This window comes from Zeus faber, assembly GCF_960531495.2.
Source record: "Zeus faber genome assembly, chromosome: 6".
NCBI classification, from domain to species: Eukaryota; Metazoa; Chordata; class Actinopteri; order Zeiformes; family Zeidae; genus Zeus; species Zeus faber.
The window spans coordinates 26,518,357-26,533,065 of NC_137201.1; the positions used below are offsets into that span (position 1 = coordinate 26,518,357).

The window sequence follows — 14,709 nt, forward strand, 5'->3', positions numbered from 1 at the left end:
AGCATCACCTTACACCACCAGACTTTAGGTTTTCTGATGTGACCTCAGACACCACATACACACCGCATGTCTCATGTCGCCTTTATTGTATCAGACAGATTTATACAACGATAAAGGATTAATAACTTCCATTTGGTACAAGCAGTTATTTGAAATAAGTCCCCAAAAACTACCTACGTTGTGATCTTTGAACCGTTGAAATGTTCCCTCACACACACAAAGGCCTGCACACACCCACATGAACTCAAACAAGCTGTGTAAAGAGCAAACACGGCGAGCGGACACACACCTCCTGTCTTTCAGTGTCTCTCTTCTTGATGTTGCTGCCTTTCAAACAGAATCTATGTTTTTCCAAGTCATGTAGGAATCCACAACCACCTTTTCTTGGCCCTCAGAATGCATATATAGATGCTCCATTAAGTACATGATTAGTGTAGTCAGCTGGTCGAGAGTTAAGTGGTGCTCCAACTAAAATGTCTTGAACCGTTAGATTTTTGTTGTTTTTGTTTTTTGTTTTACTTTTTTTGCGTCACTTGGCAGATAAAGTAGTGTGACAAATAATCCTGTGAACTTGAACTTGAACTAGTAGTGATTATACAGTAGTAGTTGTATGTAGTTCTACGTGTTGACCGCTAGGGGGAGCGCTCATGTATTAAGAGCGGCACTGTGGCGTCTACCTGGGTCTGTTAATATTATTTGTAATTTCTGTTATTAATAGATGACGTTTTAAGTGTTTCTGTTCAATTCTTCAGGTTGTTTTTTTTCCCCCATAGTTATTCTTATAATTCCAAAGCCTTCGTTGGACAATGCGGTTGAAAGAGGTTGAATCACTGAGTTTACTTTTTTCTCTACAAGAAAATGTGCTTATCTCAGCATTATCAGAGATACGACGCAAGATTTATTATTCCCCCCATTTCCTATCTTGCAGTTCTATACATAGACCTGTAGAGGGAGCCCTCTTATCACATTAAAGTGAGCAATATGACCCAAACATAGATTAAAAGGATAAATTCATTTTTTTCCAGCACAGGCCTTATTAAAATAGGGTTTAATATAATTGATTACTTCACTGCACAGCATCACTGGACGCTTTATTATTGGGAAACGTAACCGCTCTGCTGCAGCCTCTCACCGTGCATAAACGCACCCAAAGGTGTTTTCTTTTTATACTCTGCCAATACGAAGACACGTTTGGGGGCAGGATACCTGTATTTCCAGTGCCCCCGCCAGATCACGGCGAAAGGAATCAGTACAGAGAAACTTTATCGTGTGAATTCACCCAAAGGTGTTTTCTTTTTATACTCTGCCAATACAAAGACACGTTTGGGGGGAGGATACCTGTATTTCCAGTGCCCCCGACAGATCACGGTGAAAGGAATCAGTACAGAGAAACTTTATCGTGTGAATTGTAGTCGCTCACAAAGCGATAAGAGATTAAGTCGAATGAGCATTTATAGTGTGACGCGTTCAACGCTCCCCTCCCAAACTCCCAACATACATATATTATTATTATTGTCATAATTACTATTATTGTTATTATGATCTATTATCACTGCTTACATAAAAACTGACAAGCAAGAGTTAAACAATAGCTCTGTATGTCTGGGTGAAATAGATTGTCTTTTGATTCTGTAGCACACATTAAAGCTCCTTTGTCCTCTTGTCTCCACTGCACAGGGCCCTGGACCGAGGCCCACTTGATTTATCCGGCTGCTGAGCCACGCTAATCTCTTAAACACTGACCTGTGTTTCCAGTAAATCTGCTGCCGAGGAGAAAGTAGAACATTTTTAAGGAAATAACTCGGGGCCGGAGCCGGCCAAAAAAGGTTATATGAGGCCGCTACGGAGACGGGTGGCAAATGTGATGAACTCGGCAGTGTCACCAAATATCTGTCCTGCGGCCGGTTGTTAATGATCTGTTCTATCGACTGATGAAAATATTCATGTGAGGCGTTCTGAGAAATTCAGTTTGGGGAGTACGAATTTGCAAGTTGTTTCGTGAGGCGATTGTTTGCCTCGTGTGTGTGCGTGCGTGCGTGCATGTGCGCACACCCAGTGGAGATTTATCCCCTGTACCAGCAGCAGAGCCCCTTCACTCCTCCGTTGGAGCCCCCGTTTCCTTGGTGAGGTAGTTTCCATGGCAACCCATTCATTTCTCAACCAGTTATAGAACAAGGAGGAAAGCCCAGATCTGCAGTATTGAGCATGTGACACATTTCTTCGGGGTGAAGGAAGTGTAGTGTGTGTGTGTGTGATGGATATAAATATGGATCTGATATGGATATGCTGTTCTCTTGAGAGACAAGTAAGGATGGAGAGAGAGAGAGAGAGAGAGAGAGAGAGAGAGAGAGAGAGAGAGAGAGAGAGAGAGAGAGAGAGAGGGAGGGGTGGAGTAATAAATGGCGCCGCACCACCACCACTTCAGACCTCTGCCGTGTCTCATCTCAGCACAAGAAGAGCTTGTTGTGCTGCCTCTTCCACAGACAACACACACTGGAACATTGTCGTACGTCTCACACACCCGTCCGCGCCCGAGCTGGTCCGTCACATGGCGGCTTCGCCTGTTGTTTAGAGGTGAAACTTTGACGGTTCAGCGACAAAGCGACGCCGGGGAGCCGTGGCAGCGTGATCGATCGCATGATGTCACGCTCCCATGACCGCGCCCCCAGGGATCGGTCGGTCACCACGCCGCCGCCACGCCGCCGCCGGCCCACACTGAGCTCGGTCCCCGGCGCTCAGGGGGGCAAAGTCCGCCCAAGATACCAAAGGGAGCGGGTTATGAAAATGCAAATCAAAAAGGCAACGACGAAAGAGAACCGTTCAACAGATGGTTTCTTTAATGAAAGAGCGTACAGTGTGACATTCGACGGTTGGTTTCGGAGTGATATTGCATTGTTAGCTGCGGTACAGAGAACATGAGGAGAGCATCTTTAAAACGTACCTCTGGGGAACCCTGAGCCAAATTTAGTCTCGCGCGGTCGCTCCACATTCAGATGCGATGAGGACGGCAAAATAAAGTCAAGTTGTGAGCACGCAAACCACAAGGCGGACTGAGGCACAAATGAACGAATGAACAACACAAGCACCAGATATTAGTTATATTCGTACCAGATAAGAGCCAACCGCGGGCGGTCAATACACAGGAAGTGCGCAATAGATACAAAGTGTGGGACATGCGCTAGGAAAGGATAGAGGAGGTAAGTGGAGGAAGGTTCTAAAGGGTGTGGGGATCTCATGAGGAGGGGGAAGCGCTTTTGTAGAGCTATGCCAGGTCCAGAGCGATAGATACTGTTTCACCACGCAAAAGGCTTAAAAAACTGGCAACCTCCTTGCGCCACCAGGATAAAATTCCAATTTTGCATTAACCCCCTCGAATGGACTAATGCGAAACTTGAAATTTAGCTGAACACAGTATCTAGGGCTCTCGACAGGCTTGGGAGGAAAGCTTCATATCATATATACATAATATAATGTTGATTATATTATAGAAGGATATACTGTATATACTCTGTGGAGCAGGTAAGGTACATTACACAGGTAGTGAGAATAACTGAGGCAATGGCATAGATAAGGATCTTATCTATGGGCACAAGGGGAAGTGTTGTGCGTGTGTGTGTGTGCCACGCCCACAGGGGTTGGGGGGGTGGGGTCATGGGGGTTGGTGGGGTCATGGGGGTCGGGAGGAATCTACTTGAACTGTCTGACAGGCGGGGGCACCTTGATGGCTTGGCCTTTCTCCAGTCTCTTCTCGCATTCGATCAGGTAGTTGACACCATCAACCACTGTCTGCACCAACTGGACCTGAGAGATGGGAACACACAAAAAAAAAAGTAAAAATGTATTGAACATTTTCGGTAAGCGGAGCGAGACATTCTCACTTCCAGCAAAAGGTTTCTCAGGCCAGGAAAAAATTCTCAGTTTAGAAATGATCCTGCTCTTACAGTCCACAAACCATTGTGTTCTTAGAATAAGGAAAGGTGTTTTGAAAATAGTCTTTCTTTCGGGGTGGACGGCATCAAAAGTTTGCTGCTCTCTTGAAAGACTTTCTTATTTCACCCCATGACATCCCTATAATTAACTACATTTCTAAATACGGCTGAAAATATGAAAAGATATCTCAAATCACACATACAAGAAAATACTTTTCACTATTGGCAGAATTGAAAAGGTCTCCCTGATTTATCTAGGCTAGCTGACGGGGCAGAAAAAAAAAAAAAGTGTTTTCATGGTCACATTGAAATGATCTGTAGTTATCTGCTCCATGTGATGATCTACACAGGCACACGTCTGTTTCTAATGTCTTGTAATGGGTAATGGCACGGTTCCAAAGGCTATTACCAGGGGTTCTCGCCCTCCTTTCCCACCTGCACAGCGTATTCCCTCTTCACGTGAATGGCGTTAAGCCTAAGCCTGCTCCCGCTTCCTCGCTCAGCCGTGCGCTCCAAACGTTCCGTCACCCAGCGCGGTGGACGGCCACGGAGCGCTGGACCCCCCACACCAGATGAGGCAGTGTCAGGCCTCCTTTCATCGGAGCCGTCCAAATCCACCAAGCGCCACCGCCCGAGCCGAACAAGAGCCACACAATAATCCGCCGCACGGACTTGGCCGCACGTCCGAACCGACCGATGCGCGAACGGACGAAAATATCCGAGAGCCAAACGCAGCCACACCTCCCCGACGCCAGCGCGATGTTTATTCCCATCGTTTGGCTTGGATCACATGGTAGTTTGTTTCCGAATCACCAAGGCAGCAAAAGCTTCATCCAGTTGTCCTACAAAACATGTGAGGGAGCGCAGTTGTGTCTCCCTGTTGAGGTCTCAAGGCTCTCACATTAGGGTTCACACTTGAACACCTACATGCAACTAAAACTTGGATTCAGATACATTTTTTTAGCAAGAGAGTACCGCATGAGGTTGGCCATATAGAGTTTGAACCAACCTTTATTTAGTTTCATGTTCAATGACGCACATTCACGTCAAGCTGTTCTCTTTCTATGAAATTAATGTTTCATGGTGCTTTTATGAGAATGACCCGGTTACCCGCTGTTGGAAGCCACAACTGCGCCGTTCAAAAAAAGTGGCAACGGGCGGGGCGGGGGTTCCCTACCTCGGAGAGTCCGAGTCTGTCCAGGTTGGAGATGTCGAAGGTGCTCCCGACGGAAGCCGTGTCCACTCCGCCCGTCCCTCGTTTCTGCAGACGGAGGTTGTCCAGGATCTCGCGGAAGCGGGGGTCCTGGGCGGCACACAGGAGCTCGGTGTTAAAGGTAATTTTAAAGGCGTGCGCTTCACCAACGGGGTGAGAGACAGTCGTACACAGGGCTGAAGATGACATAATTACTCATTCAGGGATTGAGAGACATTTGCATTGTACGCTCCTGCCGGTGGCCCCTCGACGAGGCATTTTCTCTGCCCGCGGGTTTTGATACGGCGGAGTTGTGGCTCTAAATCCAGTGCTCACCCGAATCGTGATTTACAATCCATTTGTGTGCACCCCTCCCCCGTGTGGCTCACCTTGCTGAGCATCGGCAGTTTGACGTGGACCCCTGCACGGAGCCCCGTGCCCAGGTTGGAGGGACAGGTGAGAATGTAGCCCAGCTTCTCACTCCACATGAACTCCCAGCCCTTCTCATGGATCAGACGCTCCACCTGACGAGAGACACGGGGAGGCGTGGGGAGAGGGGGAGGCGGGGGGAGAGGGCGAGGTGGAGAAAAGGAACGTGAACAGAGAGGTGCATGGAGGGTTGGGCGGGAGGAGGAGGCGTCATGTGTTTGGGAGAGAATTTCAGCGGCAGAGACAGAGAGGGGAGGAAAACCAGGGAGAGGAAGAGAACAGGGTTGTAGAAAGAGAGAGAGAGAGAGAGAGAGAGAGAGGGAGAGAGAGAGAGAGAGAGAGAAAGAAAGAGAAAGAGCAAGAAAGAAAGAAAAAAGAAAGAAAGAAAGAAAGAAAAACCGAGCACGATATAGAAATGCCTTTTCATGATTAAGCTTAATGATGGAAGATGAATATGTGTGTGTGTGTCTAAATTTGTGTCTGTTATACACCCTGTGTTTTATTATATTGTGTATTATTCGCATAGGGATGTTTACCAGCATGTGTGTAAACACGGTGTATAACAGACACACATTTAGACACACAGACACACACACACACACACACTCCTACCTCCTTGAGGCCTCTGCAGAACCTCTCAAAGACCCTCTTCATGTTCCCTCCTTTCTCCATGGAGATGACTCGGGTGTGGTCCTCCTCATTGATCCACACCAGGAAGGTCTTCTCGTTGTTGTGCCTGCAGAGCAGAGAGGAGGGCGCCATCAGGGGGCGACCACAGCTCCACAACGCAGGGATGCATTTCCCCTCGCGGACATTTCTCAGAGGATTTCAGCGATAATTTCATTTTTTAAAAGGCGCGTGATGTTGTGCAACAGCTCAATAACACGATTGTATATAAAAATCAAGAGTATGTTGTTTCTTTCCTTTTGTGATTATGGTGCCAGTACAGCTGCAGATGTATTCTGTGCTATTGTGGTACGTAAGTAGATTGTTGAGTTAATAAGGAGGTGGAAGCCAGTTATGGATTCAAACGGAAGCTTAAAATTGGCAAGTATAAAGGGGGATCCGGTTAAAGCCCCGTCAAGAGACAGTAATGATAAGTTTTAATAATTATGTCTGTCCGAATGGTCTCCAAGGTGGTTCATATCGGTCTCGCAGATCATAGTTATTTTTATGGTAAAAAAAAAAAAAAAGTAAACTTTAAAAGCAAACAAACCAATACACGCATGCTATCGCTGACATGAAGGTAAAACTAATTGTGGGTTGCAATGAAAGTTACTCATAAAGATGATCATTAGTAAATATAGACCATGCATCAGATCAGGCTCATTGATTAGATTAGAAACATTCTCAATTTATTTTTAGATATATGGACTGATCAACTGATGAATTTCCCCAAATGGGAAATATGGGATCTTAGAAGTGTTATAACAGACTCTATGCAGTGCACAGCTTCGTCTCAGAAGCTAAATCTCTAAAGAGAGATTTAATGCAATGACGGTTCAGTATCAAGGTCAAGGAAAGAGCACGCGGGGGGGCATTAAAGAAGATGAAAGATGAGAGCGGTGTTGGAAAAGAGACGGAGAGGAGAGAGAGAGAGAGAGAGAGAGAGAGAGAGAGAGAGATGTGCATTCGTTACAACAGGGCCAGAAACCTGTGCGGAGAATAAACTAGGGCAGGGCGGTCGGCCGGAGGAAAGAGAACAGACCTTTGAGGAGCAGCCTGAAGGAAAAGTGAAATAATATGTTTTAAAAAGTGGAGCAAAGATAACTTGGGAAGGAAAAAAATATATGACACGAGCAGATAAAGACAGACAGAAAAGAAAAGACAGACAGATGGAAAGGGAAAGGGCGGAGGAAAAAAACACAAGTTACAGAGCGAGAGGGATAAATGATAGAGAGAGAGAGAGAGAGAGAGAGAGAGCGAGAGAGAGAGATCCTGAAGCTGCCAATGCACCTGTAAGGTGATATGAATGGAGTGTGGGGAGGGTGGGGAGGGGGGGAGGGGGGGTGAAGGTGAATTATTAAAGAGAGAAGCTGGCATTCTGCCTTTTGGGCTCTGGGGGAGAAAGAGAGCGAGAGTAGCGGCTGCTGATTGATCGCAGGGTCAACTGTGTTTGTGGCTACGTGCTGAAACCGAGGAGGCGTCGTCCCGACTGCTCATGCATCTCGGACACAGCCAGTGGTGCAGCACCCAACAGTTGTCAAATAGGGGCGGATTCTTACGTTTGTTTCCCGATAAGTGGGAACTGTTCTAAGAGAGGACAGACAGACAGACCGGCAGACAGACAGGCAGGCAGGCAGGCAGGCAGGCAGGCAGGCAGGCAGGCAGACAGGCAGAAAGACAGGCAGACGGCTCTCACCAGATTCCGCGGGCGTCTGGCCAGTCACGAGCCATGCCTGCACATGTCAGGAGGGGTGAGACAGGCTTGTCGAACAGGAAGTGATCCTGGCGTTAAAGCAAACGAGCACAGCGTGTGAGGTGAGTTCCCTTACAGCATATCATGGATCAGAATCACAACACCTTTATCTGCCAGCCAAAAGCACAGGCGCTGGATCTTCACATTCCTACAGCCTGTAATATAAATGACCTGTTAACAGAATGTTTTATAAGTGTTACTTCACTGGTTGACTGGTTTACTTAAACTATTTAAACTGGTTATGTGGCCTTGAGGGCGGTTCTGAAGGGCGAGGATCGGAGAAGCAGGCATCCTACTGTCACGCTCACTTCTGCTTTCCCGCAAGGAGAGTGCATTTTCGGCGACCAACAGAAAACCAAGAAAACCGTTTTTTTCCCCCATGACAACCATATGACTCATTTTGGCAGAGGAGCAGGAACGCAGCGGCGATTACGCAACGTTTCTTCTGGAGATTCGGCCCAAGTTCGGGGCGGGACGACGACGGCCCGGGTGGCATTTGAGAGCTCTGCCGTCGAGTCGTGAGCGGAGCCGGCAGCACCCTGCGAGAGAGCCAAGTCCCTCGGCTTCGCGCCAGCATTTCGACGGCCGCTCGCTCCTCTCTCCCTGTGTCATTTCGGACGCTGTGCTAAGGCGCCCCCCTCCACCCACCTCCACCCTTTCCCAAGCCTCGCCGGATCCTCCCGGCGGTCATGGTAAGACATAAGTCTCCATCACCACCGGTGTCAGGAAGATCTCTGCTGCGCTGCTCCGGGATCCACCTCCATTCATACACATATGTATTAACACTGATACAGCATCGGGTCCTGTCGCCAAATCCACGTCTCGAAATGACTGCGAAATAATTTAGTCAAGTAATCTAGTCTCGCCTGGTCTCCGGAGGCCCCCCCCCCCACTCACATCGATGAGCTGCTGCTGCTCCTTGTCCGTCATCAGAGTGAGGCTGTAGTACTTCCCGGTCAGGTCGCCCTTCAGGCCGGCGAGGGCGTCCACCACCACCCGCTCCACCTCCCTCCGCTCGGCCCGGGTGCAGGCGGGGGGCAGGCTCAGGCCGCGGATGCTGCGGCCCGTCCTAACGCGGGACGACAGCACGTAGCGGTCGTCGAAAACCGCTGATCGGATCTGTCCGCGCACAGGTCAGAGGATCAAGAGTAGGTCGGACACGTTTGGGTAATAAAATAGGTTTGCCAGAATTATCAGCTCAGCTCGTAGCACTAGTGATAAGATAAGATAAGATAAGATAACATAACATAACTTAAACCTTTTTTGGTCCCACAACGGGGAAATTTGCACAGTTACAGCAGCAAAAAGTGACAGCAGAAAATAGAGAGCATCGATAAAGAGTCGTAGTAACTAAAAAGCAAGTAAGAATCAAGGTAAGCACTATATGCAATATAAAATATATAGAAAATATATACCTAAGTAGAAACAACATAAATAGGAATTAGAGTAATGAGGCGTATTGCACATATTCAGACAAACTGCACATCAGGGTTTGTACTTTTTTTTGTTTTTTGATAAAAAAAATTGCACTTTGGATTTTTTCACAGCGTTGCGGGGTAAAAAAAAAAAGTAGCAGTAGAACGTTGCTGTACTCTACAGCAGATGGTCTTTGGGGGGGGTACCTTGCCAGCGTCCAGGTCGGTGGGGTGGGTCATGGTGGCGGGGTCATAGCCGTTGTGTCTCTCTTTGATGACGGGGTCCAGCAGGGCTGCGAAAACCTGAAAGCACCGCAGCATATTCATATTTAATAGGGATGCAGACAATGAACTGCTGTTACACTATGGTACATTCAACGTAAAACGTGTTGGCAGTCGGTATCGTATTGCTCAAAGGTTTTCCCCAGGCCCCCGGGCAGGAAATGACATCACTAACTTCCAATGATCCTGCAGTGTTGTTATGGTATGTTTATCATTCATGTTATTCATAAGACTTTAAATGGGAGAACGAAAAGGTTTTCCCCCTTTAGGCGCGGCTGAGCATTGCATTAAAACCAGGAAAAAATGTCATATATATATATATAAAAACCAGGAGAAATGCAGTAGATGCTCGAGGTCTCAATATCACTCCTTAAAATAAAATATTCAGTATATATTTTTTTCTATTCTAAAGAAACGTGGTTGGCAGGGTCTGTAGTTCATTATAAATATGCAGTTATCAGTACAACGAGCTCCCAAGTGGAGCGCGGCGCTGATTCTAAAATCAAACCTCTCTGGTGAAAAAACTGGCCTTGTTCTTAAACAGGGCACGGCGCTGGAAACCAAATAGAACAGGAAGAGAACTCCGCTCTCCCAGGTCACGGAGGGGTATTCACCTTGGGTTCTCTAAGCATCCGATTTATCACACTCACGCCGGGGTTATTTGTCAATTCTGAGGGTCGATCTTAGGAAATTAGAAAACATTTCTCAACTCAGCGTCTGGCTCTGGGGGGGTCACGAGGAGGAGTTCCGCTCAGCGCTTTCCTTCCATTATCAACAATACTAAGATAACTGTACATTCCAGATCATTTCCTCCCTATGACTAACCAGGGTGCGGCTCAGTGTAAACAACTACGTGGCAAGTTTTAGTACCACTTCAGTAAGAGTGGTAACAAACCTTAAACTTTCAAATAAACTAACCAAATAAGTTCCCGTGGTCTGCCCAATTTATGCACGGAATGTTACATCGACGCCACCAGACGCTTAAGAATATTGACTTTTGCGAGGCGCCCAAATCTGGAGGAAACCCTTTAATCCATTCGAGATCCAGACCGTGTTTCTTTTGAACCGAACATTTGAGCGAGTTCAAGGCAATTCAGCGGCTCCAAATCGCGAGAAGTTCTAAGGTCTGACCTCGTAGGACTCCTCGTCCCCGGCCACCATGCCAACGGTCTTGATGAAGGGATGGCCCGGGTTGTCCACCCCGGTCTGGATGGCCTGGTCCAGCGTGTAGCCGTTGGGCGTGGCCTTGCCGCACAGCTTGGCGTAGATGGAGGGCGTCAGGTGGCTGGCCATGCAGTTGTTGTGCTTGCGCAGGTCGGGGTACTCGGCACTGGACGCAGGCAAACACCGGATTAGAAACTGCACGGACGGGCGGACCCACAGACGGACGCACGCACGGGGAGGGTAAAAGTTTTAGGAAAAAGACCCTTCGCGCCGACAGGTCGGGGGGGGATCCAGCGCTTCCCGAGCGCCTCACACGTCCGCTGAACACCTTGCGACCCATGACCCTGTCTCACCCTCTTGTCGTCCGGAATAACCGAATAATTAGGTGTGGGGGGGGGGGCCTTCCGAATGATCAAGTGAGACGTGGCGTGAACTTCACAAGAGGTTTTCATCTGGATTAAATTCACAAAGGGTTCGGGCGGGGCAGGAAAGACGTGAGCGCATGAGTGTCTGAAACGCGACATGAAAGGTGAACAAGTGACTCATTGATCCAGACGGGAAGGGCCGCTTTGAGTTGCTGATCCACCTTTTCAGATGATCTATAGACGGATCTTCCTTTGAATAGTTTATAGCAATTGTGTTCTTCTAATGCAGTTTTGTTTATTGCATTTAATATGCATATTGCATATTCTTATGCATATCTTATCTACCTTATCGTTGAATTTTCTATTGTAATGTATAGCATTTTATCTATCTATCTATCTATCTATCTATCTATCTATCTATCTATCTATCTATCTATCTCTCTCTCTCTCTCTCTATCTATCTATTTGTTCAATGTAAAGCATTTTGACCTGTCTGTCAGCCATAAAAAGGGATATAACAAAAATTATTTTAATTACTAATTTAGTGAATAATTTGCATTAAATTCACAATAAACCTAAAAGTTGAGCCTTTAAAACTCATTCACTCATTTTCCAAAGAGTCCAATTTTTTTCATCAAACTTGGTTAAGACATGAAGTCCAAAATCATAAAAAGATAGGAAACTAAGATTCTGATTCTGAATAGTGTAATAGTGAATAGTAAGCACATTTTGTTAATTAATTTGACTACTTTTGAATGGCAATTTACCGTACAGGTCTTGTCCATTATAATTAGTTATTACACTACTATTTAAGACGCTTATTTGGGGCAGATGCTTGTGAGTGCTTGAAAAGAACATTGCAGCGCTGCGGCGAATGAGGTGCGACGTCCTCTGACGTGTGGAGGACAAGCGGTGAGCAAGTGATATGACTAGAAATCTCCTGGGGTTGTGGTGAACATAATAGTGTGAGATTCACCACCGTCCCACTGACTTCAAAGGCGGTGTAGGGTTAAAGCGAAAATCCATAAAACCATCCGCGCTGGGTGGAAGACGCTACAAGTCCCAGAGTTCCCTTGGAAACGTAAAGGTTGTCCACACCTTTGGCCCCCCACCGGGTGGGCTGGAAGCGGGAGCTGCTCTCAGAGCAATCTTGGCTTGACGCATAGAGGGCAAGGCCCATGATACACACCCAGCGGGTATTGTGTGCACTCGTTTAATCCCTGTGCATGAGGCAATGTTATCACATAGCAATGGATAAGGTTGTGCAAGGCCCTAAAAATGCATCAAGGTGACTGTGTGGCTGTGTGCACAGGAGCACGTACTGTACTCACACGCGCGCACACACACACACACACACACACACACCTTCTTATAGAGCTGCAGGGTATTATGGAGGTTACCTTGCAATGGGTCCCTGCATTTTTTTCCCCTACTTACAGTTCCAGCTAGGCCATTCAAGAGGCTGCAGAATGTGCCAAGAAAACGTAATGACAGTCAACACTGTTGTGTCTTTGTTACAATTTTCAGGAACCACACAGACACGCCGTCCTGGTGTACACTGTATGTCTCTGTTGTTTCATTAACGGCATATGACACATTATTTGTAAGTTATTATTTTGCATTGCACATTGGTCATTTCATATTTCTGTTCTGTTTATCATTCAATTGAAAAAAAAAACAAAAAACCAACAGACTCTAATAAGATCTTATTATATCTAATTTGGTGTATATGCTCTCACTCCATATTCCTCACCCAGCTCATCAATGCACCATCTTACTCCATCCTATCTGATCTTTAGTGATCACCCACCGGTGCCCACGGAGCGGGCGGCGTGGCTGCTGGTTACCTGGAGGGGTACAGCCTCCGGACCGGGGCTCCGGCGGCGACGTGCTCCCGGTTCAGCAGCAGGCCCGCGGTGAGGGACCCGGCTCCGACCAGAGACAGGATCCCGACGTTGCGCCTGGAGGTGAGGATCCTGGAGAAGCTGCTCGCCATGGTTAGACCCTCGGGTTCCGCGGGAGGAGGGAGAAACGGACGGACGGACGGCGGGACGGACGGCGGGGCGGGACGGGACGGGACGGACGGACGGCGGGACGGACGGATCGCGGAGGAGTGACGCTGTCTGGAGGAATGGGAGCGGAGAGGAGGCGGAGGAGGAGGCGGCGGAGGAGGAGGAGGAGGAGAGCGCTGCTGGGAGGAGAGGGCTGCGGGGCGGGGGAGGCGGTTCCCTCCACTTGTCACCACGCCGAGCGCTTCTGCGGCGAAATATCGAGCGGGAATTGGATCGCGTGTTGCAAGGTCAAAGTTGCGAGGACGCGCTAGTCCACCGGGGGCAGCTGCGTGTTCACCAGGACAAGCTCGGGTTTCACACTGAACGTGAACGCGGAGTCCGCCGTCATAATAAGCGCCGTTAGGGAGCGCTAGGACATTTTTGTGACGTCACAAGAAATGCGGAATTCCCATTCCAGCGCCTGACCATTTTTTTTTTAGATTATTGAAAAAGTGTTGTTGTTTTTTTTTTGTACATTTGCTTTTAAGACATCTTAAGTTAATTTAAGAGCAATATATACACTTTATTGGAGTAGAAACGTAAATGTGGCACTTTTTACGAGTCATTTTGTGTCAGGGTATTTGTATTTAGGGTCATTCCTTATGAGTAAAAGGTCTGAGTGCTTTGATTACATAGTAAAATGATCACTCTAACCACTGACCATATATCACCTTTTTGCATCTGCAGAGTGCGTGAAAAGCAAACTACATGTGGCTGAATGTATCAGTTACAGTCTATTCAATATAGATATTCAAAAAAGAAAATAGGGTTCATGCATTTAACACCAGTGAACAAGTCATGAGTAGAATGTCGGCTGAAATTCCCCCACAACGTTGTGAATGTGCATCATTTGTATATTGTTGCACCATAAGACGCCACCCTCCGGTAGGTAGGTAGGTAGGTATACTAGAAATGGGATCAAATCCTAAAAGTATTTCCATTACATAACCCATTTTGCCTTCGAAAAACCTTTGTAAGAAAGGTTTGTTTGGACGATCAAAACATGTTTTTTAGTGCAAAATGCTTCTACAGACAGAATGCTCAGGCCGTCCAATGACCTGCACTCCCCCAAAATCGACTGTATGGCCACTTGGTTGTTGGTCTGGAGGGATGGGCCCCATGTCATATGACTCAGGGGGCCGTATTCAGGCAGATCAGGAGTGGAAAACGACATTTTGGAGCCTTAGACAATAATACAGTGCTTTACCGTTAGAATCCTATAGATGTGAAGTGAAGGGAACACTCACTGTAATTGACAGTGCCATGGTGACACCTTCAAAGTAAGTGTTTAGGCTATTACAGTAGGAATTTTGGGGCTTTATTGTCGATATGAATTACTTCCCTTCCTCCGAATGGGGGGAAATAAATGTGAAATTAGAGATAACGTCATCATGCATCAAGCTCTGGCTGACGGGCCCCTTGAGCTCTTGGGCCCCTGGTCTTGTGACGGGTCGGCCCGTTGG

General features: G+C 47.3%; 1 protein-coding gene across 1 annotated transcript; it reads right to left on the reverse strand.

The window, feature by feature from the left end:
* Positions 1–2,827: 2,827 nt before the first annotated feature.
* Positions 2,828–13,445, reverse strand: LOC307231498 (creatine kinase U-type, mitochondrial-like). Its single transcript, XM_080002238.1, has 9 exons — positions 13,043–13,445; positions 10,798–10,996; positions 9,592–9,687; positions 8,867–9,088; positions 7,913–7,998; positions 6,163–6,286; positions 5,511–5,645; positions 5,107–5,232; positions 2,828–3,801 (listed from the first exon to the last, which is right to left on the reverse strand). The coding sequence occupies exons 1-9, from the start codon at positions 13,189–13,191 to the stop codon at positions 3,688–3,690; spliced, it is 1,251 nt and encodes a 416-aa protein (XP_079858364.1). The 5' UTR covers positions 13,192–13,445; the 3' UTR covers positions 2,828–3,687.
* Between the last annotated feature and the right edge of the window lie 1,264 nt (positions 13,446–14,709).

Coding starts and splice junctions, on each gene's coding strand:
- LOC307231498 (XM_080002238.1), bottom strand. CDS start 13,191: ATGGCGAGCAGCTTCTCCAGGATCCTCACCTCCAGGCGCAACGTCGGG. Junction 10,997..13,042: donor CGGAGGCTGTACCCCTCCAG/GTAACCAGCAGC, acceptor GCCTGCGTCCAG/TGCCGAGTACCCCGACCTGC. Junction 5,646..6,162: donor TCTGCAGAGGCCTCAAGGAG/GTAGGAGTGTGT, acceptor GTCTCTCGTCAG/GTGGAGCGTCTGATCCATGA.